The sequence below is a fragment of the Gymnogyps californianus genome, chromosome Z (genome assembly GCF_018139145.2).
Source record: "Gymnogyps californianus isolate 813 chromosome Z, ASM1813914v2, whole genome shotgun sequence".
In the NCBI taxonomy this organism is placed as follows: Eukaryota; Metazoa; Chordata; class Aves; order Accipitriformes; family Cathartidae; genus Gymnogyps; species Gymnogyps californianus.
In genome coordinates this window covers 6,906,202-6,929,160 of record NC_059500.1, presented here as the reverse complement: position 1 = coordinate 6,929,160, position 22,959 = coordinate 6,906,202, and the positions used below count along the sequence as shown (strand labels likewise).

General features: G+C 39.4%; 1 protein-coding gene across 1 annotated transcript in view; it reads left to right on the top strand.

The window, feature by feature from the left end:
- ATG10 (autophagy related 10) overlaps positions 1 to 22,609 on the top strand; it is a 79,746-nt gene extending 57,137 nt beyond the window's left edge. The window contains exons 4-7 of the mRNA XM_050913329.1: positions 920 to 1,017; positions 20,945 to 21,042; positions 21,320 to 21,439; positions 21,827 to 22,609. Of these exons, the coding sequence (XP_050769286.1) occupies positions 920 to 1,017; positions 20,945 to 21,042; positions 21,320 to 21,439; positions 21,827 to 21,839 (329 nt within the window). The 3' untranslated portion in view covers positions 21,840 to 22,609. The remainder of the gene's footprint in view (positions 1 to 919; positions 1,018 to 20,944; positions 21,043 to 21,319; positions 21,440 to 21,826) is intronic.
- The last annotated feature ends 350 nt before the right edge of the window (positions 22,610 to 22,959 follow it).

The window sequence follows — 22,959 nt, the reverse complement described above, 5'->3', positions numbered from 1 at the left end:
CTAGTTAATATGCTGTTACCCCCCTCAGATACTTTATTTGCCGCATGCTTCCGCTATATGGTGCTTATGTAAGTTCAGAACTTGGTGCTTTTTTATAAATATGCGCAGAAAATAAGATAAAACAGAGGCTGTAGGCAGCTGGTTTTAACTTATATCTAAACATGGCATTCAAATGTTAATTGGGTGAATAAATCTTGTTCATTTTACAGACATGAAAATGTCAGTAGAATAAAACTATTTATCACAGGATAATGGTTTCTGACAGCTAATAAATGCCAAGATGAAGCTACTTATTGAAAGTATATCAAAATATTCTATTGCTGTTTGCCAAAAACAAATACTCAGGAAAAATTGACATGCTTATTTTCTAAGTGGTTGACGCTAATATCTTGGCATAATTCTAACATCACAACTGAAAACCTGATGCAACAATGCTATATAAGTGCAGCTCAAGAAAAAATTATGGGCATGTAGGTTGCGAAAATGCAGTAAACTTTTGTCTGCAACATTTTGTTCCTTCTATGTTTTCCACTCTCTCACTATGAATTGCATGTATTTACCTGAGATAACTGTTCATGATACTATTTTGTGGTTTTAAATTTATCTTATCTGAGCAGTGTTTTACAAAATTAGTTTAACTTCACACCTTACAACCAGAACAGGAAGTTGTTACTCTCAGGTGACAGAGAAGAAAGCTGAACGGGAATTAAGGGTAGTTTTATATGTACCCTCAGTCAGGATTGAGCAACGCTCTTTTGGAGTTATGGGGCCAGAAGGGGCTCAGTCATGTTTTGCTGTTATTTTTTCCATCTGCTTCCAGATAACCAGTATTTTCACATTTACTTTTGCTATTCTGTGTTAAAGATATAGCATACTTAAGAGCTTTGACTGTGGGTGATTGTTCCCCCCTCCCTCACAGATGGAAGACCTTTAACTCTGGATGAAATATGGAAAAGTGTTCATGCATGCTACCAGGCTCGTCTGCTGGAGGGGCCCTGGGACACTATTACACAGCAGGTGAGAAACCACTGGTCCTTTACAGAATTGATGAATGCAATATATGCCTGAATCCTCAATGGCCTTGTTCCCCTCCTGGACACACGTAAAATATATAAAAGTCTAACTGAGGTTGTGCTGAGCCAGTTACCAACAATAGTTTTAGTCCTGGATTTTGAAGGATATATAGGTGTTCACCATGACTTAATGTGACAATATCTCTCATTTAAAATACTTTTCCAAAGCCAATCCTGAAAACTTCAGGCAATTTCTCAGTCATCATGGATTTGGGTAAATACAAAAGTAGACTTACTTATGTAAGTAAAATATATTAGTGTAACATTTCACGGATTGTCTATTAATCAAATTACCAAAAAAGACTGTGTAATTTTCAATTTTAAATAGACTTGCAATCCTTAGGATTGAAGGATAGAAAATTGGTCTCAATCAAGTAATAAGTTATTGCTGAATAATGTCCTTAAGAATCAGTAGTTAATGCATGCCGTGTTTTACAAGAGGAAGCAGATTAGTAAACTGTGATATCACTGCCTTCTTTTGGAGCTATTCAAATCACTTTTATTTAAAGTGGTTTTAAAGTCACCAGATCATTTCAGCAACCATTCCCAGACTTGTGATGATGGCTCTCTTGAAAACAGTCACAGTTGTTCAAGGAAGAGCAAGATGTGGTTCAGCGCTGAGTTGGTAGCTCTGGTTTCTTCCCTCAGCCCCAGGCCTCCAGTGCAAGTTTGGACAAAGAATGGAAACTCTCCAGATGTGATTTTTTTTGTCACCAGACAAAGATACTAATGTGTCCTTTCTTCCTCCCCTTTCCTTCCTTGACTTTTTGATTTTAGCTGTTTCCAGGTACACAGGTCTCTTACCACAGCAGCTGGCACAAGAAGAATGTAATCTCAACTGAGTTCTACAGGTGTTTCCTTAATTCAACTAATACAATTTAATTACAGGATGCCTATTTGTAGATGGTACTCAATCATGGGAACACAAGCAGCATTCATGTTTTTGCAGCCATGGACTATTATTTATATTATAATAGCTCCCTGAGAACATAACAAGCATTGGTTTTCTGATGTTTGCTGTGCGTATCCGAATTCCAGTTGTGAGTTTGCAGATCCTCGTAATACACACTTTTACATAACATATTAATTACCTGACTTGTCTACTGCAGAATGCAGATGAGAAATTTAGGTTTTAATAAAATAATGTAATATGGTAGCAGATAACTGATTTTTTGCACAAGAAAGTATTGCAGTTGAGATTTTTCAGTAAAGCTTTATGGTTTATAGCTGAAGTTTCAGATTTGTAGCGAAATCATGACTGATTCTGCATAGAGAGGCAGAGGATTCAATTAACTTTGCCTTCACTGCATCCACCTTGCATTCTTAGTAGACAGAGACCAGTAACCCTGCGGTCAGATGCTAGGTATCCTTTAGGGCTGACATCTCTGGTATTTCCCAGCTGAGCTGTTCTGGCTTGTTGGATAGTTTATATTCCCACCTGCAAAAATGTACAGGAGAACCTGCTATGTGCACTCCAGAGGTGGAGTGCTGTCTGTAAGCTCCCATTATACTGTGGCCTGAAGCCACGTTCAAGCTCCTCTGTGGAAAGCACAGTCTCTTTCTATTCGTCTGCAAAGCACTGCAGGAACCTACAGCTCTGTATAGGTAATAAATCATAATGTAATACTTCTGAGAATAAAGCATAAACAATATGTTTGGAATGTGTAAAATCAGAGTGGTGGAAGCCAAAAGGAAAACCAGGTCACTCCCACCCAGAGATTATTTTTGCCTCTTAAGGAACAGTAAAGTAAAACTGTCCTGCATTTCATAAGTAGAGGTGTGTGAGATGATACATACACACAAAGGCTTGCAGAAACAGGTTTTATGGGTGGTAAAATGTGTGGAGTGCTGAACCTGTTGTGTCTGTGACACCTCTCCAGAGGTGGTTCAGCCAATTTGAGTCCAGTGACAAACTCAAACTAAGGTGTAAGGAAAAACATTTTGGAGAAATTAGCAAAGTTATAGCAGCAAAATACTATTGAACATAACATCAAGGTGACTTTCCGTTAAATAAGGAGATTACAAACTAAGTTAAACTGTTTATCCTAGAGTAATACAGACTATAGCTCGGGCTGACAGCACAATACTGGAACTGCTGGCAGGTAGCAGAAGCCAGAGAAGTTAAGATCCTCCAGCAATCCCACTACATAATTTGGAATTACTTTACTTTTTTTTTCTATGCCATTTTTCAGTACGCCTTCTCCCTGAAGACCGTGTACCTGTGGCTCAAGGCCATTGAATGCCACTGACTTCAATGAGGTTAGCCTGCTTTACATCAGTATTGAATGTGGTCCAAAGGCCCCAGCTGCATTCCTGGATTGGAAATGTACTTTCCCACATGGCTGCAAGAGAGAGCCTCCGGGAAAGCAGCTTTAAAAGGTCTACAGTTTTAATTTTAGATGAAAGCAGAAAGGCACCAGGCAGTGAGGGTGCATTTGCTTATGGTCATTCAGTCAAGTGATAAGAAGACAAAGGAATGCATGGTTTGTGGACCTGTACATCTCTGGAGCTGAGTCAGAGCGGAGGAAAGCACCAGTACAATTAGCAGTGTCAACACTATCATGTTTTCAGTGCCTGTAACCACTGGTGCAACAGACACTGACCCCTTGTAAACTTAGAGTGCATATGCCAGTCCAAATATAAAACAGCAGTAAAAATCAGAGTATTCTCAAAGGAATTATGAAAGATAATAAAAACATACTGTGAGCACTAGCCTGCAAGCCTCAGATCAAAGCAAGAGTTAGGTCTACAAGAAAAAGAGTATTTTTCCCCCTCAAACGAATCAGAGTTCTGAAATGAAATACAGAGTTTTCTCTTCCCTTTCTGCTTTTCTGTTGACCCATTTTGTTATGTGGGTTAGGCTTTGCCTGCAGGGACACAGATCGTATAATGCAAGTCACTGGGCAAACTCACCGAATCAGGCTTGAACTCCTCTTAAGTACACATGAACAGCAGAGAGAAAAGGTTTAGGATTTTGCTCCAAAACAGACACAAATTTTAAATTCTACAAGCAATCCACTATTGGGAAGAAAAATTGAGCTTACCACTATCCGTGTCTAATGTTACTTAACTTTTAACTACGGCTGATTTTGCACTTTGATTCAATAGTTGGCAGATTAGGAAAAGAAAGTCATACTGCCTTTTTTTCTCCCAGATCCAGGATCTGACGCTAGTCATTGGGGACTTATATTCCATATATTTTATGAAATGTGGGTGCCATACCTGTGCACGTTTTTGATACAACTACATTCTGGCTTATACTCTCTGTGGTAAAATATATCTGAGATGAGGAACTGAGACATTGCCTAAGCTCCAAAGAATTTAGCGTTTTGGCAATTACATTGCCAAATGTAATTTTAGGTAAAATTTGAGCTTTTTTAGTTACTTTTGATTGTTGTGGAAAGTCATGCTCATTTTCAGAGAAAGCATCTTCAAATATTTTTACTGACTAGATTATTTTTTATTGCAAAAAGCAGAAGTCAACTAGTTACCTTCTCATAAATAAATTAACATGATAAGGTTGCATAGTATTTTATAATGATAATTGATAAATGGTGATTATTTAATTGCACTTCCTCTAGTAATAATCTTAAAATGCTCAAATGAAGTTCCTATGATTGGCTTTCTTCTGAGTTAAATCTCCCTGGAGTCTTCAGTCATCCCTTTTCTACATCCGGCGATAACTTGCTTTAGCTGTTTTAAATAATACAAATCAATTATAACACACAGCTGTTTAACAAAACTTCTAAATGTTGCTACAGGTCTCTGTGGGTATTTCCTGATGGCTTATAATGACATCAATTTAGCACACCTGGTAAGATCTGTGTGAGCTGGAAGTAGCTTAATTCTGCAATGACAGGAAAATTAAGGAGTATTTATGGATTACTGTTGCATTTCAGAACTATTGCCAACTGTGATTTTAGCTTCTTTTTACAAAGAGTCAGAAATGGAATTGCAGACGTTGCATGCCCGTCTCCTGAATAGTTTACTTGTAACTTGGTGAGTGCTTTTGAGGATATCCTGTATTAGTTATTTCTCTCTACACATTCTACACAAAAGAATGTCTCTTTACCTTTTCGAATTAATGGATGCTAGAAATGTACTCTTTACAAGAAGCTCCCTGCCAAGTCTTTGTAGCCTTTCCTGAACTGCAGACAAACAGAGCTTTCCTCGGTTGTCCTCAGTTGGATTTTCCCATTCAGCTTGACTTAGGATGAATCCCAGCCCTGCATCCCCCACACCACCATGCTGGGCAACCTTCTGGGCTCCTCAGGCTGCCAGCCCTGGTGTTTTTCCTGACTGCATTGCTTTTTAAAAGTACTTACTAAGCCAGTTATATATCAGCCTTAAGAGCAAATAAGGGATCTAGATGTTTGGAAAAGAGCGGGAGGAGAAAAAGACAGGTATGTCAGACTGAGAGAAGTTGTAAATAGGATGAATGTAAAAATAATACTACGGGTCCTGGGGAGATTTCAATTAATAGTGGAAAACAAAACCAAGACACGTTCTCCAAAAACTCAGGCAAATGTATCCAGCTAAAAGAAAGTTACAGTAAATGGGAAGAAAAGTCTAGGCAAAAGAATGATGAAGTAAGTCATCGTGGTAATGGATGGCAGCAACAGAGACACATATTTCTCTCACATGTACTCTGATATTCAGCAGAGAAGTCCAGTACAGTTTTAGTTTTTTTAGTGGCATTGTGTAGAACAGCTCAAACATAATGGTCCTTCTTTGTGTAATTGAACAGCAGATCCACCACATTAATATCCAGGTATAATATACCAGAGGCATAGTTAAGTTGGCAGCAGTCCACAAGTGCCATGGTCAAATGCTAAATAATTAGGCAGTTTGAAAAGAAAAAACCACAAGAATAAGAAAAAGGTTCAAAAACAAAGAACAGAGAGTAGAGGATAGAAATGAAACAAAGGGGGAGAAATCTTCCTGATTGTAAAGGTGAACATATTTTATCACGTGGGAGTGTGTGATTTGACAACCAGGAATTTAAAAAACAAGGATAACTAAAGTTTAGTTGATCTGTAAAGGCTACATTTTACCTCTTATCATTTTGGAAATCTCTCCCAACATGAATGGGAGATGTGAAGCAGCAGAAGGTAACTACATGGTTATAGCCAGAACTTCTGTCTTCAGACTATGTGGTATTAGGTCCTTGCTGTAGAAGTTGGAAATACAGAGGCCATAAGTGCCTGAGAATATCAGATTTTGCCCTCTAGTTTTTAGAAACCTGCTTTTCAAAATTATGGCCTGGTCATCATGAAGGTTTAAGAGCATAATAACTTCACCAAATACTATGTACACACTTCCACATAAGCTATATGCATTATTGCATACAGCAGTAAAGCTGCTTTGAAAATTTTAATGTATATCTAGTGGCCAAAATTTCAAATAATAATTGAACTACTTAAAAATATAAATAAAAAACCTGAACAGAGATGCTCAGCTGTCTTAGTGATCCATGTTTACTTTTTTCCCAGCTGTAAGATAACTGGTTGTCTGTGAAAAGTTGCTGAGATGCCAGTCTACAAGCCTGAAGCCCTTTTTTGTTAGAATGGGTATGGGATAGGCATTGGCAGTGCATGAATTTTCATCCTGGTGTGGCTAGGTGCTCCAAACCTATTTTGAAGTACCTGCATCAAGGACCAAGATAATAGTGTAGTCTCCACATCCAATTGAGTCATTGGTTTCTCCAGAGAGCGTGAACTGGTATGGGATTGGTGATGTATACAGTCACCTATCAGAAGATAAACTGAGACCCAGTTATTTCCCAGGCACCTTCTGAAAGCTGTTTAAAAATAGTAGAATATTTACTAGATTGGAAAATGGATGAAGGCACTAGTCGTTTTTCATCCTTTCTTTGCCCTGATGGGTATTTGTAAAAATGTATACAAAGTAGAACAACTTCAACAGGTGAAAGTAGAGCATTCCCACCTCAGAATACCATGTAGGTCAATGGTGAACTGCTCTCCTAGGAAGTTAAGAGATTTACTCTAAATCAAGCAGAAAAGAAATTTGAATCTAGGTCTCTTGTGTCTCAGGTGAGTTCTCTACTTGCTTGTAGAGTAAAGGGAGGTATAACTGCCTACTCATCTTTCTTTTTGATGTGTTTTGTGCAAGACCTGCTTTGGTAGGCATGCTGCGTGAATGCCTATGGGCTACCTGCATTGCTGTCACAGACATACTCAGGGACTCATATTGGGGCATAGGCCATAAACTGATCACCTTTTCAAGATGTAGTTGTTTATGCACATGCCCAGCGACAGAAATGTGTTTTTTTTTCCTGTGGGGAGCGACGACACTCTGAGAAACATGCATTTCTAAGGCTACAATGAAGCTGAATAATAATTTTACAAATTTTAGATACAAGCCCTTGAACATATGTGCCCCAGTCCATTTTTGATTCTTGTCACTTGTGCAAGTCCATGTCTTAGTTATTTTTTTCCTGTGTGGAAGTAAACCAGCAAGAGAATTTTAAAAGCTGATGAATGAACCTGGTCACAGTCAGTACCAAGTATCACCAAAAATTTTGTTTTTAACAGTGTGAGGTTGTCATAAAGCCTGACCTTCCCCTGAGAAAACAAAGTCATAAACACAATCAAGTATATGTGCTGAGGCTTAATCAATGCTTAGTGAGGTTGGAATGTAAAATCAAACATCCAAGGATAGAAATCGAATTGCATTATTACAGGAGGCTCAACAGTTGAAAAACTGCCCAATGAAGCAAGAATGAAAGCTTGGTGACTTGAAGGTCCTGCAGAAATCGTCAAAAAACCTAATCTGTGAGTCAGGACTCTGAAGGATTATGGAAGTTACAGAGCACGTGTGTCCATACATCCCTCCCCCTCCTGTCCTTTTTAACCAAAACTGTTCAGACGCAGTTATTTCTGTTACCAAAATGTGACTTAGAGGTGTGTGTGCAGGGCACTCGCCCCAGCCACGGGAGTGGACACGTTTCATGTGTGATACCGTGGTTCTGGATTTGCCAACAATAAATCAGCATTCTGCTTGTTCAGTGCTTTGCTGTCTCTCCAGAAGAAAGACATTCAGAGCATTCTCATACCAACTGTAAATGTGGCAGTTTGTGAGGACAGTGCAAATCTAAGCCTCAGGATTATATTAACTCAGCTATTGTGCCAGTCTGAAATTCTGCTTCCAGAAGGGTGCAAAACCCTTCACGGTTCTTAAGAATGGGAAGTTTCCTGTGGTCACATTGATTGTGTTATTCTGTCACTCTGTCTTCTCATAAAACTTCTTTTTCATGAGCCTTTTCTTCATGGCACTGCAGAAAAGATAAACCTAATGGTCTAACTTACGAATAGCGATCTCTGCAAATACACCTTTCTTCAAAGTTTATTTCTCCTTCGGTGTGTTCCTGCTGTTCTATAATGTTGAATAAATTCTTAAATATGGGACATCATGGTTGTCTATGTGGTGGTCTATTAAAAGATCCTCCACAGTGCTTCAAGTCTTAGCTTAAAGGCTCATCTTGTATAACCCTTAAAATAAAAAGCTGTGGACTGTTGATACGAATGCTAGTCAAGTTAGGACTGAAGGTGATTCTGCTGGTTTCCTTCTGCATTGTTTGTGCATCTTCAGGTACAGACTATTCAACCCTTTTTTGAGTCCTCATCTACAATGAGTAAAGCTGTTCCCATTTACTAATAGCACTTCTATTACAAAAAGGGGTGAGTTAGCAACTCTGTCCCACAAAGTACTGTCCTTAAGTTTCAGAATAGTAAGTGATAAGGAATTCTGTGTCTGGTTTTTTGTCAACATTTATTTCTCAATTTCATCTGAATTAGGTGTTTTGCTTCTGTCATTTGATACTTAGCAGGTAGTTGTAATATCATCTCTGTTTTATGTCCACTCTGTCATACAAAAAGTAGTCAACCAAACCTGAACTACCCAAATAACAGCACAAAACTGCACTATTTCTATATTAATCCAGAGTCTGCTCTTTTTCAATATGTAGTTAAGAATCTGGAAGATGTATTCTTTATAGTACTTCAATAATCCTGTCCATTACATCACTTAATTTATAGCAGTGTTAACAGAAAAATCAATAAACATTATTTCTAAAATGTCAAGGATGTTAATGGTGTGATTTAAAAAAGGAGAAAGATTCAAAACTCTGAACAGAACACATTGATATAGTGTTGTAGAGGCACATCTTGCTGAAACTGTGGTAGGGAGGATTTAAATCATTATGGCTCAGTCATCTTGAAAAATGTGTGTGGGGAGCTATTCTTAGACATACAAATCTTTCTTGCCATATTGTGGGATTTTGCTACGTGGGGGAGGCTGTATACAGTATACCTTAACAGAAGGTTGCTAAGATCGCTCTTAAATCATTTTGAGTCATATTAACAGTTGCTATGGATCCCCTGCTAATATTTTTGGGAAATTATTAGTACAACTTCCTGGGGAAAGGGAGTCTTACCAGTGTAGATTGGAAAGCTGTTTCACAGGGAAAAATCTAGGAATGGGAAAGCTGGGTGGATATTTATGTCCAACTAAAATTTTCTGTGATGTATTGAACTTCTGTGGTTTAAACCAAGCGGGAGTATTGTACAAGCTAGCAAGTACGTTTTATTTAACTAAGCACTAATTAATAATGTATGGCTGCCCTACAACTTAATCTTGCTTTTCCCAGGAAGACTTTATGGACATAAACCTAGTCCGACTAACATAATAGGAGGAAAAGACTAAATAGTGGACTAATACTAAATGATGTAGAATAAATACAGAGACTTAATAGGTAATTTACGTGTAGAGATGAAAAGCAGTAGGAGGATCCTTGTCAATTCCTGGGGCACAATTCAGGATAGACTTTCAAATTCTGGTACTATTGTTACTTGAGTTGATCAGTTATTCTGAAATGAAGTGTCAATAATATTTTCCACATAGACATGTAATTAATTGAATGAATTACAATGTAATAGTATTGATTCTCTTGACTCTTTTCTACTTCTGTAGAAAAACTGTTTCAGTGCTACACATTGCATTTACAGATAATTTATCTAGCAGTGGCTTTGCTTCCACAGAGCTTCCCAAGCAGAGATTTTGTGGAAGAAGTTGTCATAGCATGTTCCCTCCCTGGTCTGGCATTTCTCCTTGTAGGCTGAGGTGGGTTGCTCTTTTGTCTTCCCCTTGCCATGACCTCTGACAATTCACTACTGGAATGAAGCTGGTCAGTGAATATTCCTCCTTGTTGAATGTTTTTGTGAAAAATTCTAAAATACACAACAACATTGATTGCACAATATGAAAGAAGTGGATATCATATATGACACATTCAGCTCCATTTGAAAGGCAACTGGTATGGTCACAAGGCGTTGAAAACTTCATAACATTTTCCCTTTTTGTTTTCTGAAGCGAGGGCTTTTGGTCAAGACCTTTGGCAGATTTTTTTTTTTTTAAATAAAAAAAACATTATAAGTGCCATTTAAATGGAAGTTAGGTATCCATGTTAACAGAAAGCAATTTATACCTAAGCACCTGTGCTCTCAAGTTGTGGAAGCAGATGGTGTCAGCAATTCAAAAGCATTTAGACAAATTCATGAGACCACTTGTCCATAAATGGATGCAAAATTACCAGGCAGGAATGTGTCCTCCATCATCCTTAATACAGCAGACATGCTGGAGCAGTACAAGGGGAGTGAACCACAGAAAGAGGCCAGACTCGTGTTCTCCCAAAATAGCCTTTGGAACTGCCGCTGTTGGAGACAGGATGCATTGCTAGATGGACCATTGGTCCAATCCAGTCAGGCACTTCTTAAATTTTTAAGGCAGTCTGAGGTTCAAAAAAGAAAGTGAACTCATCCAAAGAGATGCATTTACTCCATATAGTCAGACTTCTATATGAAGCTGTATACAATCTCCAAGGCTCACACAAACAGTTGAGAGCCCTTGAAGTTGAAAGTCAGCCGGAGCCCCTTTTTGGCTCCTCTTTTTGTGTATTGTATTTCTGACTGTATAGCAGCCTGATTCAAGAATAAGGAGAGAGAGCACCCAAAATCTCCCTGCGGAGTGGGAGCTATGGCTCCTATAGAAATGGTAGCTTCAAGCTTCTATAAGCTGTAGGTCTTCTGTGCTCTCAGAAGAGAGCTTGGCACTTCAGTCCTGTGTCGACCGAGACACTGATATGATCAAAATCTTTTCTAAACTCTGAATACCAGTTTCATCAAAGCATTTAGCAGCAGTCCTGAGGCGGGCACTTTAGCCTTGCAGGAGACAGTTTCAGTGTCCTTTTGGCATTTTCTGTCGCCCACCTTCGTCATGCCAGCATTTGGTGTTCTGGTGGTTGCTAATCCCTGTTCAAACCTCTGACTCTACCATGCTGTGTATAGAGATCCCTAAGTACCTTGGGCAAACTTGTGACAGAACTGACTTTTAGGTAGTACAAAGTTTGTAGCATTGTATTGAGTCTATCATTAGGAGAATTACCATGAATATTGACAGTCCTACTGTGTCTGTGCAAGAACACTGGATATTCAGTTTCAATAGTGATTCAGAGTACTTGGTCCAACAAATGTTATTTCAAATGGTAAGTAATGTAAGATGCTTTGACTGGAGGAGGAGAGACATCTGCCACTATAGGGGGAGATGAGGAACAAAGAAAGTCTTCCCTTGGCCTGAACTCAAAATGAGGATTGAGTCACAGTTCTATGGACACATCATTGCCTCCTTATATTTGATATAGTTAAATTAGTGTTCTCGTGCTCTGCTGCAGTAGAAATTTGCTTTCCATTCATTACCTTGTGGTAATTGTCTTCCAACTGTATAGCTATCAGTTATACTACCTTCTTGATACACTGTAAAGAGGAGGTAGGAATATATGCCATCCCATTTGCTGATTGCAGTATTTCAAACTCAGAAGTCTTATGAAATCTCTTTTCCCAATATCTTTTTGTCCAGGAATTCCTGGGATTATAAAATGAGCCCTTTCAGGGCACATTTGTCAAATGCCAGCATGGATTATTTTTCTTAACTTACCATTTTTTAATCAGGGTAGGAAATCTGTCTCCAGTATCTTTTCCATACTTCCACAGCTTGTTGGATCGTTCAGTTTTGCACCTTAGATGAATCTCTTAACTTAAGAACAGATTTCAAATAGTAATTAATTAAGACTATATGCTACATAACTAAAGTGGTGACAACTGAATTAATCTTACTTTGGCAAGCATGGAAGAAGAATCATCTGTTTATTTTCTTAGGAAAATGGCTGAGATGCCATTTCTTGACAATATAACTATGGACCTGCCAATTTTTAACTATGAAGTTGTCTTAAAGAATCCTAAATGCAAGTTACATGCTTGTGAGAAGTTTAAGCTCTAAAACCATAGTTTTGTCTGAGCGTCACCTAGTGCTTTGATTCCTCTTGTTCTTAAAATTAATCATTCAAACCTTATCCTATATATATAAAAATATAAAAATATAAAAATGTATAAATATGTAAATATATAAGTATGTATCAGCAGTGTTGGCTATTCTTGATTAATGTTGTGCTTGTCCTGCATTGCCTCTTAGGTAGAGGCACCTTGAAAGATGCCTTTCAAGGATCCTGTGTTAGCTATTCAATAGCTTGTCAAAAAATAATAAAATTATAAATTGTAAAAAAGGATCACCACCCCCTCAAAACTGTAAATATTCTAGAATCAGGCAGATTTGGGGGATGAAATATGAAATAGGTCTTGTTCATCTAGTTACTATATTTTGTATTCTGTAGTATCAAGTATTACAATAATAAGTTAGCTCTGCACAAAAAGCGCATATGCACATCAGGTCTTATGGCAGTCTTCTCTGTTGTTATCATTCTCCTAGTTATAGAAACCACTATGTGGAGAATATATTTATCTTTTGAATACACCTGAAATAGGAAGGGCCTAAAGATGTAAACTAAAGTAAAACTTCTGATTTAAACCCATTTCCATCTGCCACCCTTGAAAACATGGTACTCTGGCAAACCAGTTTTGTCTGTGACTTTCTAACTTGCATTGTGCATTATGCAAGAGAAGTAAAGCTGTCTTCAGAGATTGTGGATAGAGGTATTGTTCCTGTTTTGGATGCACCCTGATAGTTCTGATAGCTTTAAAAGTGGAAAAGCAAGATTGATGTTTTTGTGGCATCAAACTGTAGACATATTCAGCTGTCACATTCAGCAGAAGTTGCAGCTGTCAACATAAGTAGCAATAAATTAGCGATATAGAAGTGATGTGTGTATGGAGCATGGGGGCCAGAGCTCTGTCCGAAGGAAAAGACGGTTTTATTGCAAGCTGTAGTCAAGAGGCAGCATTCAGGCTGTGACCAGCCAGGCTTAATGACATTATCAGGGTTTTAAGACATCCGTTATGAAAAGAGCAGTTTGTGCCATGAACTGTTTGTTTCTTCAGGACCTACATTTCCACCTTTGTGGCCATGATGGATTTCAAACAGCAGGTACAAAGTGGTAGGTGTGGTTCATCTTAAAGAACTTTTGGCTGCATTAAGTGTCCTCATATGTTTGTGTTGTAGGATCTGCTAAAGCAACTCCATTTTCCTCAGAAAAACTTAGCCATTTGATTAGTTGCCTCTTCAGCCTGGACTTTGATGAAAGAAGGATGAGATCCAGCTTAGTTGGCTGTGTGGGGTTAGTAGTAGTAAAAGTATTAATAAAAACTTCTCACTAAAGTTAGTTGGTGTGTCTTTCGAAATACACAGGGAGCAGATACATTAAATCATAAGGGCAATTGCAACTGCTTTTCTGCAAAGAACTTGAGCATAAATCAAAATCCCTCTGCAGCCTTCTCCTCCAAAAAGAGGTTCAGTAATGACAGAAATTTGCTTTTTTGGTCTAGTTCACACTTCTTTGTCTCATCAGGGTCCCTTCAAGTTTTCCCTTGCTCAGTACCATTGCAGATTTATTTTGATTGCCTAAGAAAATGCAGGAGGACAGCGGTAGTTGCACTTTCATAGTCATTCTTCAGCACCCGTCACAGACAGAAGTAGGTTGTTTCATCTTCAACGGGCTTAGCAGTGGGAGTGCTTCTTTGGGTTTTATGGCAAAGTTATAGAAACTTTCCTCAGTTATGTCAGTAGGAGGACTTGGCTTCTGCTTGTAAATTGAAATCAAGGTGACTATAAATATGTCATCTGTCCCAGATAATAAACTGTATCCCATGCCCACTAGGATAAATGGCTTTTTTGCAGTTGATGACTTTTTTTAGGCTTTTTTGGAGTTGATGGCTATTGCAGCAAGCACATTTTTTTCAACAGCCATTTTGCCCTCTCTGGAAATTTTTTTAATTTTAATTTCTCTGTAACCAATACCAATCCTATTACTAAAACATTATTTTTATGAAATGGCTGCATTGATAGAAATGTTGCGACCTATGTCAGTAGGATGGAGAAGCCCTATACAATTAGTATCCTAACAACAGCTTTATTACTATGATCTATACCTTCTACCAGGATGATAAAAGTTCGCTGTGTAATTACAGTTCCTTAATGTTGCGTCTGCAACATAGTGATTCCATAGTAATAGAGGTTCTGGTGTAGTAACTCCATTATTAGAGGAAAATCTTCTGTGAGGAGAAGGGGAGAGGGAAGTTTGGAACATTTTTGTTGTGGCAGCTGTTGCTGTCCTGTTGCCTTTGCAAGCACTGTTACTGGTCCTTGTAAACACAACGTGCATATACTCATCTGGCTTCAGTGCTTAGGCTTAAAGTCTCCCTAGCCCTCATTCATAAAAATGCTACTCAATTTTTACACCCAAATGTGAGCACATGTGTAATTTAAGCATAAAGTAATCCCTTTGACCTCAAGTTCAACACGGTTTAAGTTCCACATGTGCACAGTTACCGTTCTGGTTGTGGGACACGCAGTCAATCTGAAAAGCAAAATTTTATTACCTTCTTTCTGAATGAATAGAGTTAGATTTTATTAACAAGTAAGTTATTATTGATCTATATGAAAATAAGGGATGAAAAAGAAGATAGACTGTGAATTCAAGAACATAAAATATTTATAGTATCATAATCTTGAGTGAAGGATTTTTACTTAAAAACAGGCATTTGTTTCAGTAATGTGGTCAAAAATTGGTGAAAAGAGAAGAGCATTCAACTTCTTTATTCATTGCATCACTGTTTCCATTTCCCTAAATGGAAGAGATTATGGGGGACGTGTTTTATTAATCCTGCCTTCTTTTTCTGACCTGATGACTGGGATTGTGAACACGGCTGGGAAAAAGTCTGAAAAGAATTGGTCCTGGCTGTGGTGTTTGGTGGTAGTATCCTGCATGAAAGTTTTGACACCCCTCCATGAATTTATTTTTGCAAAGCAACATCATGCAAACTGGATCAGGGAAGAGGCAGTTTCGGGCACAAATCCCTTGCACTATCATAAATGGAGAGACCATAAATGTTATGATGGATGCTCGAAGGCAGTTTAATGTAGCACTGAAGCCATTACTACTGGAAGAGCTCCAGTTATGACAGAGAAAATAAATGGTGCTGTTACAAGAGATGTACTGACAACAAAATACTTGCTGGCTGGGGAAGAGAAGAGCAGAGCATGGTACAGATACCTACAGGCAATTACCCGTTACCTGAAGTAATGTTTATTTTTCGTTTAAATCTGACATGGATAGTATTTCCTATACGCACTGCTTGATAAAATGACACAATCCAATCTGACGGAAATTTTAGATTTAATTATCCTTGTACTTAGGAACTACCCAATCTTTGCCACTGTTCAGATTCATGTCTTAACATTTCACTGTGCTATAGGCACTGCACAGGAGAGGGGATGAAGTTAGTTTTTTACATCTTACCTCTTGATAACCCTGTGAGGCACAGTCCGGTTTCATTAGTAAATGATGACAGGACAGGTGAAGGATGGTTGATGAAGCCTTCACATCCCTGATGGACTTTATGGGAAGAGGCCTTCTTACACCACACAGAAAAAGCTGCTGCTCAACTGAAATGTTTTTCAGTCCTCTGGGAGCCTGTAGCATTCATTTGTTGTTGTTGTTGCCGAGGGCTCAGGCACACTATCTAACATAAACTTCAATGAAAGAGGCTTAACCTCACAACCGAGGCAGCTCAGCCCCTGTGCACAGATGGTTATAGCTGCGCAGCTAACGAATAGTAAGCTGTTACACTACCAGCGCTCAGTCACATTCAGTCTTGTGTAGCATTCCTAAACGAAACTACATTCATTTTCAAACTACCCAATGAAACGTTTCACATCTTTCATCCATCTATCTCTTGCATGGTTTTGTATGGGAGGAGTTGAGGTAACAGCTACAGAAATGGGTACAGAACATCCTTACAAATCTTTCTTGAAGTCACCTAGTAAAGAGGTCTTTCTACAGAAAATAAATGAAGCAACATTTTGAGCTTTCAAATTCAATGGAGCTAGTTGCTGCCTGTAAAAATTTTATTTCCTGTGAAAGTTGGGTCAGACTCAGAGGGCTATGCAGATGTATGATGGACTCCAGTGTACGGTGCTGAACAGTGTTATGAATCAGCCTCATAGATAGATAGATACAAGATCATAGATAGATACAAGAAAATAATGCCGTTGATTTCAAATAAACTGTGTGTCAGTGTATTACTGTCCAGAAGAGTTGTGGGCAACCCACAAATGGGTTCTTGCTGTACAATGCCAGCGAGTAATTGTGAGAATTTACTTCAGACTGTCACACATTGCTCTCTAAAATGCATTGCTACATGACTGGTCGGAAAAAGATTAATTGTAAACCAAAAGTGGGAAGACTTTTTTATACTATTTAAAGTGGGGGGTTTCTTTGCATGAAGTCCCAGTAGGACTTTATATTTTTCATGTAACTGGCTCATGGATCAGGCTAGCTGAAGGCTAGTATTGCTGCCCTAGTATTTTGCTCAGGATACATTTCACTGCATGTGGAATATCATCATTCCACCAGATGACTGCAGCAGGTAGTAAATATGCTCATGAAGCTGATGCAGCACAAACTTTCATTCATTCTCACACTTCTGATTGATAGTGTTTGAGAAGGACTTGGGATTTGTCGTACTGCAGACGCACAGCCTTCTCTCAGGGCGTGCTATAAGCAGCCGAAGTGCGAGTTTCCTGCTTTTCCTGACTTCTGAGCTGACCGACAGGGACTGCCCCCTACGGCGACAAGATAAACCACCATCTTCAGTTCTGGACTTGTCTGCAGCGACTACCCGCAAGGGTACCAATTAATGGCACTTTGACTGTGCAAAACCTGACAATTGTATATGCAGCCATTGTACAGTAATGAGTTCCAGCTACCGCCAGCCCGGGCCAAATGTGAACTGGTGACCTGGCAATGAAAAGGCTCTGTAGCCCATTACCAATTCTGAAACCATTCAGGGCTTTGATAACTCTTGCATTTTTATTGGCAGCTGTCTGGTACTTCCTCCTCAGAGCTGCTGTGTCAGTGATTTAACCTTGAGTATACATTAAAGCCTCGTGGGGATGCCATTATGTACAGGATTTGGAATTTAGGATTTGACTGAATCAGATCTGATGGTCTCAGAGTGTTTTCCCTGATGCTCAACAGCTCTTCTTCCCTGCCTCAGCCTTTTCCCTTTTTAGAGGCTCCTGCTTAATGGGTCTTGGCTCAGGATTTCTTTTAATCTCCTGTGCTTTTGTGTTTTTCCTGTCAGTGTGTGACATATTCCTATCTTTCAGGTTTTGAATAAACAGCATGGCATTCTTGCAGTGTCATGCCTTTTGTTTAGGGTAAGACAGATACATGCAGCAAGTTTATTGAAAAATTCTGACTTCGGACACAGCTGTTTTGCATGACATCATGCCTGTGGACTTTTGGTGCTGAAGGATCTGTGTCATAATGAACTTCCATTTCCTGGATTAGAGGTAAACAAATAAGTGACAGTGCTCAGTTTTCAAAAATACCCTGCTAAATGGAAACCAAAGCAACTCTTCCTAAATGTGCAGACATGCAGCTTTAGTGCACGTCATTCTCAGAGCCTGGCCAAGGAACAGCATGAGTTTGACTAAACCCCTGGGTCATTTCATTGTTGCCATTCAGAATCCCGTGGATTATAGCGAGATTTACACCACCCTGGCACAGCTGTTACTTCAGGATGTGTATGAAGCAACCCTTGATACTTCGAAGAACAAAGAGACAAGCGAGAAAGAGGGTTTGACTAACCAAGACCAAGTGTCCTCAGGGCCTTCATATCAACCCAGAAGCTGATGGCTGGGTCCTGTAGCAAAAACCTCTCCATTTACATCTGCTGGATTCGGAGGGGAAGAAAGAGCCTTTCCCCTCGTTCAAGAAGAATGGAAGAGAGACTGCAGGGAGTTTGGAGTGTGAACAGATTTCACCTCTATCACATGCTTGTAAGTCACAGATTGATGCAAAAGATGGTGGGACCAAGGATGTTACCCTTTTGAAAAACTGAGTAGCAGTGCACTCTGCTTTTTCATACAGACATCTAATTGTTAGAGTTTAGGAATTTTTTCGGTGTCACTCTGTCATGTTGTAAGAAGAGGAAGGACTAAAAGAAGAAAGATGTAGAATGTAAAGTTAATAAGCTGTTTTAAAAAATCAAGTCTGGCCTCCATTTGTCACTCACTGGTGGTTTGCTGAAGCAAGAAGTGCAGGATAGAATCAAATAGCAGGTGACAGGATGGTTGGGAATGACTTCAGGCTGAATATTCAGCTTTGGGAATTATCTCTATGCCTTGTTCAGAGTGCTAAGTCACTTAAAGCCCAGATTATCTTCTCTGTTCTTTTTGGGAGTGTGTGTTACCTCTTTACTCTCTTTCTTTGTGTAAGGGAATTGACTGAAAGTGCTGCTTAATCTACTTTTTTAAAATTTGCTTAATAGTTTTGTAAATATTGTTAGCTATCTTTTTTTGCTATCTTTGAGGAATACCATTGGCACAATCTATGTATTTTTTAGAATTATTTGGAGACCTAAGCTGATTTAAGCTAGCAGATAATTAGAAAGAATTTTTTAATTCAAACTACCACTTTTTCTCAGTGGAAAACAGCATCAGTTCACTTTTACCAACAGCAGATGGTAGCATTCTTGCACAAGTTATCTGTTTGCACTGCAATGTAAAACAAAGCTTTCTGAACATTTTTTTTTAATGTTCTGAAGCTTCTGGAAGTTTTTTAAAGTTGTCTTAGACACAAAATGATTGATCCTCATGCGTCCATTTTCAGCATAAGAACCAAGTGTCCTTCAGCTGTAAGAGACCCTGTTTAATATTTAATAATATAGAACATGTCCTATTTGCGGAACATGACAGGCTAGGATTTGTTTTTTGTTTCTTGGCAAGGGGGGGAGTTTTACTGTGTAGCAGGAAGACTTACTCTGTGAGCATCTTCTCTTCAGTACAGGCAGTTTACTGCCTGCTAAGATAAAATGCCATCAAAGAACTAGGGGAGTCTGGCTACAACTGTACCAGCTTGGACAAGGGAAATCTGTGTCGGAGCACAAATTTAGTATTTCTTTCTCTTTACCATCGAGAAACAGAGCCACCACAAGAAGCACATCTAAGAAAAAGGGTCTTTACCCAGGATAAAACACTCATCACGTTAATCCTTATAGTCAGTCTCTGCCATGGGTCTGGTGAGCAGCATAGCACAATGGACCAGGCTCACACAGCTGAGCAGGGACTGCCATGCAGAGGTGGTGATCCTGCTTTTTTCTCCGTCATGGTCTATGCCTGCTTCTCCCCACCCCGCTGCCTTGTGTTGTGTGCTTCTCGGCTCCAGCAGAGTCCTGGGCTTAGCGACATCTAAGCACAGTCTGTGCTCGGCTGTAAACAGGCTATCATGGCATTTCATATTTGACGTCTTTCTTGTCTGGAATCCCTTTCTAGCCATTGCCTGCTGTGCTGTTATGCCTCCTATTGCATGTGGGGATGAGGTAGGATTCGTTTATTTTGGTGCAGAAGTACTAGCAGTGACCTCAGCAGCATTAAAGGAAAATCACTTCCCTAGGGCATGGTGCGTGAGACAGTCAGATATGCTGATCTCATGGTATCACCCATGTAAGAGCTGATGAGATCACTGTTAGGGCTTTGCATTGAGTGCAAGCTTGATTAAGTCAGAGCATGTACTCTGTTCAAGTGCCGGCTGGAGGTGAAAGTGAAAGCTTTATGGAGCTTTGGATTGAGTTTTCGGCAGCACCGTGTGCAGTGTGAAGGTGGAGAGGAACAGACAGCGTCTTATCATGTTGTAGGGAGTGTGTCTGACTGCAGACTTAACTGTCACCAAATGATTTTTCTTTTTTTCCTCAGGACGGTTTTGACTGGGCTTCTTGAAGAGCAACTGTTTTAGGACATTTTTCTGTACAATAGCCTAAAATGAGGTTATGCCACCTAGTGGAAGTTAAAGCCACCTGGAGGGCTCTTCCTTCTTCCTTCTTGCCCCCCTCACAGGCTCCAAATTAAACCATGTTTACTTCCCAGCACCAGTTTGAGAAAATGCAAGGATAAGGGGTCAAGGTTGTTAAAGAGCTTTGCCATGGAGCAGCTTTGTTTTATGTATTAAATTTGATCAGATACTTGTTTACACAGTAGCTTTGCCTACTGGCATTCAGGTAATGCTGATACAGTCACTTGAGTTACTTTTGCAAACCATTACATTTTAACTAAAATGGTGGCATAGCCTGGTTGGTGATCTTATTTCCCTTTTAAGATAGGAGAATATGGTCTCAAATATTAATTTGTCAATGACTATCAGTAGAAGAGCAATGTACGTTAGATTCTGAAATGAGAAAAGTTGCATCAAGGATTAATTGGACACTACTTTGTCTTTTCCAAATGCACATGGTGTCTTTTCTGTTTTCTTCTTGCGTAATAAAACAACTGATATTCCCTTTTAGGAGCACCCCTTACTTGGGCAGCCATTTTTTGTTCTGCATCCCTGCCGGACTAATGAATTCATGTCTTCTATACTGACTGGTTCACGGAAACACAACAGGTGAGAAACACTACTGTGCCTTGCAAGGCTTTATGCAATGCGGATAAAGTAAATCAGCTGGGAAGTGGAAATGGTCAAAACAACTTCCTTGGTCCAAATAGAGTAAGATTCTGTATTGCCACCTAAGGGCTGAAAGTTAAAATATATTTGCTATAGATAAAAAGTGAAGGAATAGCCCCATCTGAAGTTATTTCATGACTGTCACCTGTCTGCAATTCAGAAAAGGTTGAGGTAATATGTTTATGGTGCTTTTTTGTGTTTTTTTTTTTTTCCCTAGACACACAAATTACATTATATTGTGGCTCAGTACTGTAGGCCCAGCTGTGGGTCTAAATCTGCCCCTGAGTTATGCAAAACTAGCACCTGAGCAGAATACAAATGCTGATTCAGTTGAAAGGTAAGAGAAAATGAAATCACCTTTTTTCTCTCCCATCCTCCCATGAAATTAAAAGGATCAGTTGGATACCTGGCAAAGCCATTATCTTCTCCTTTGGAGCTCTTGGTTCAGTTCGTTTAGGACTCACCTTTCGATATTTTGCTTACATGGCTGCCTTATTGCCTTGCTTTGCAATGAAAATTTGCACTGACAGAGATGTGCTTGGCACATTGCTGACACCCTTCATGACAGTCAGAAGGTCCCTGATGTCCTGGGGTCTTTCTCAGGTGTGTAAAAGCATTTTGTGATGGTCCCTCCAGCACATGGTTGGTGGTGTGATCTAGTATAACTCTGCTACAATGATTTTAATTTTGTCTCTTTTTGTTCTGTTTGATGTCGCCACTTCAGGCCTCTGAGCTGAAGGACAGGTGATGGTTAGCTGTAGTAAAGCTACTGCAGATTTCCTAGGGATGAAATCAAACAAAGGAATCCTTCCCGACCGATAGAGCAATGCAATGTGGGAAGATGACTGTTCATGGCTCTTTCTCTGGCAAGAACTTGCCTGGTTACAGTGGAAGAGCTAAGAGCTGGCTGCAGTTGTGACAACAGCTCTCAAGCACCACCAAGACCTGAACTCCCTTGCGATTGCATTGACCCCTTGAAGTCACTTATCTCCTACCTCTGTTTTGCTGTGGTTATGGCCTTAGTAAGACTGCACACAAATGCACAAGCCTGTGGTTCCTTGATACAGACTTGAGATGCTGCGTTTGGATCTACTAAACTTATCTACTAAAAATCACGTCTCCAGAAAATCTGCACCATCTGTGAGGATAAGTACAGCAAAATACTTGTAGGATGTGGTTTAAGCTTGTGGCAATCAGTGCATGGGCTGAGACTACTTCGCCTAGGGACCACCTTCTCCACCACAGCCTGATGCATGGACCACCCTCGTGTTCCACACCACACACAGAATATCCTAATCCCAGGACTGAATAATACTTCTCTGAGAATATTTTGTGTACGTCATGCTTCAGGGAACAAACAGGATCAGGATTGTAGACAAACAGAGTGCTTACAGGCTACATCTGACTAAGCATGTACAGTTCTAGAGTTCAAGGTGCCTAATGCTATCGTATGAGAACATTTGGCTTTTCTGTGCTTCACTGCCTCCAAAGGAAGCTTTGCCGTACCCTGTGGGAGTTACTGTTGTAGTCAATTAGTATTTCTCATTGTACTAGTAGTTGTTCACAGGTTTAGTCCCTATCCTGCAGTCTTTATGCAAGCCTCCCCTGACAGCTGTTGATTTTTGGGCAAGTAGGAATTGTATGGTAGTGTAATCAGTGAAAACCAGATTAGAAGTAACTTCCATACAAGTCATCTTGGATTCTTTCCCAATCACATTTTATTTGTAGTATAAAACAGACCACAAGTCCTGAGCAGTTGAGATGGAACTACAGATTTTACTTTATATGTTCAGCAATATGTCACTTGCATACGGAGTCCAATGTATGCCACATCAGAGCTGGAAATGTGAAATGCAT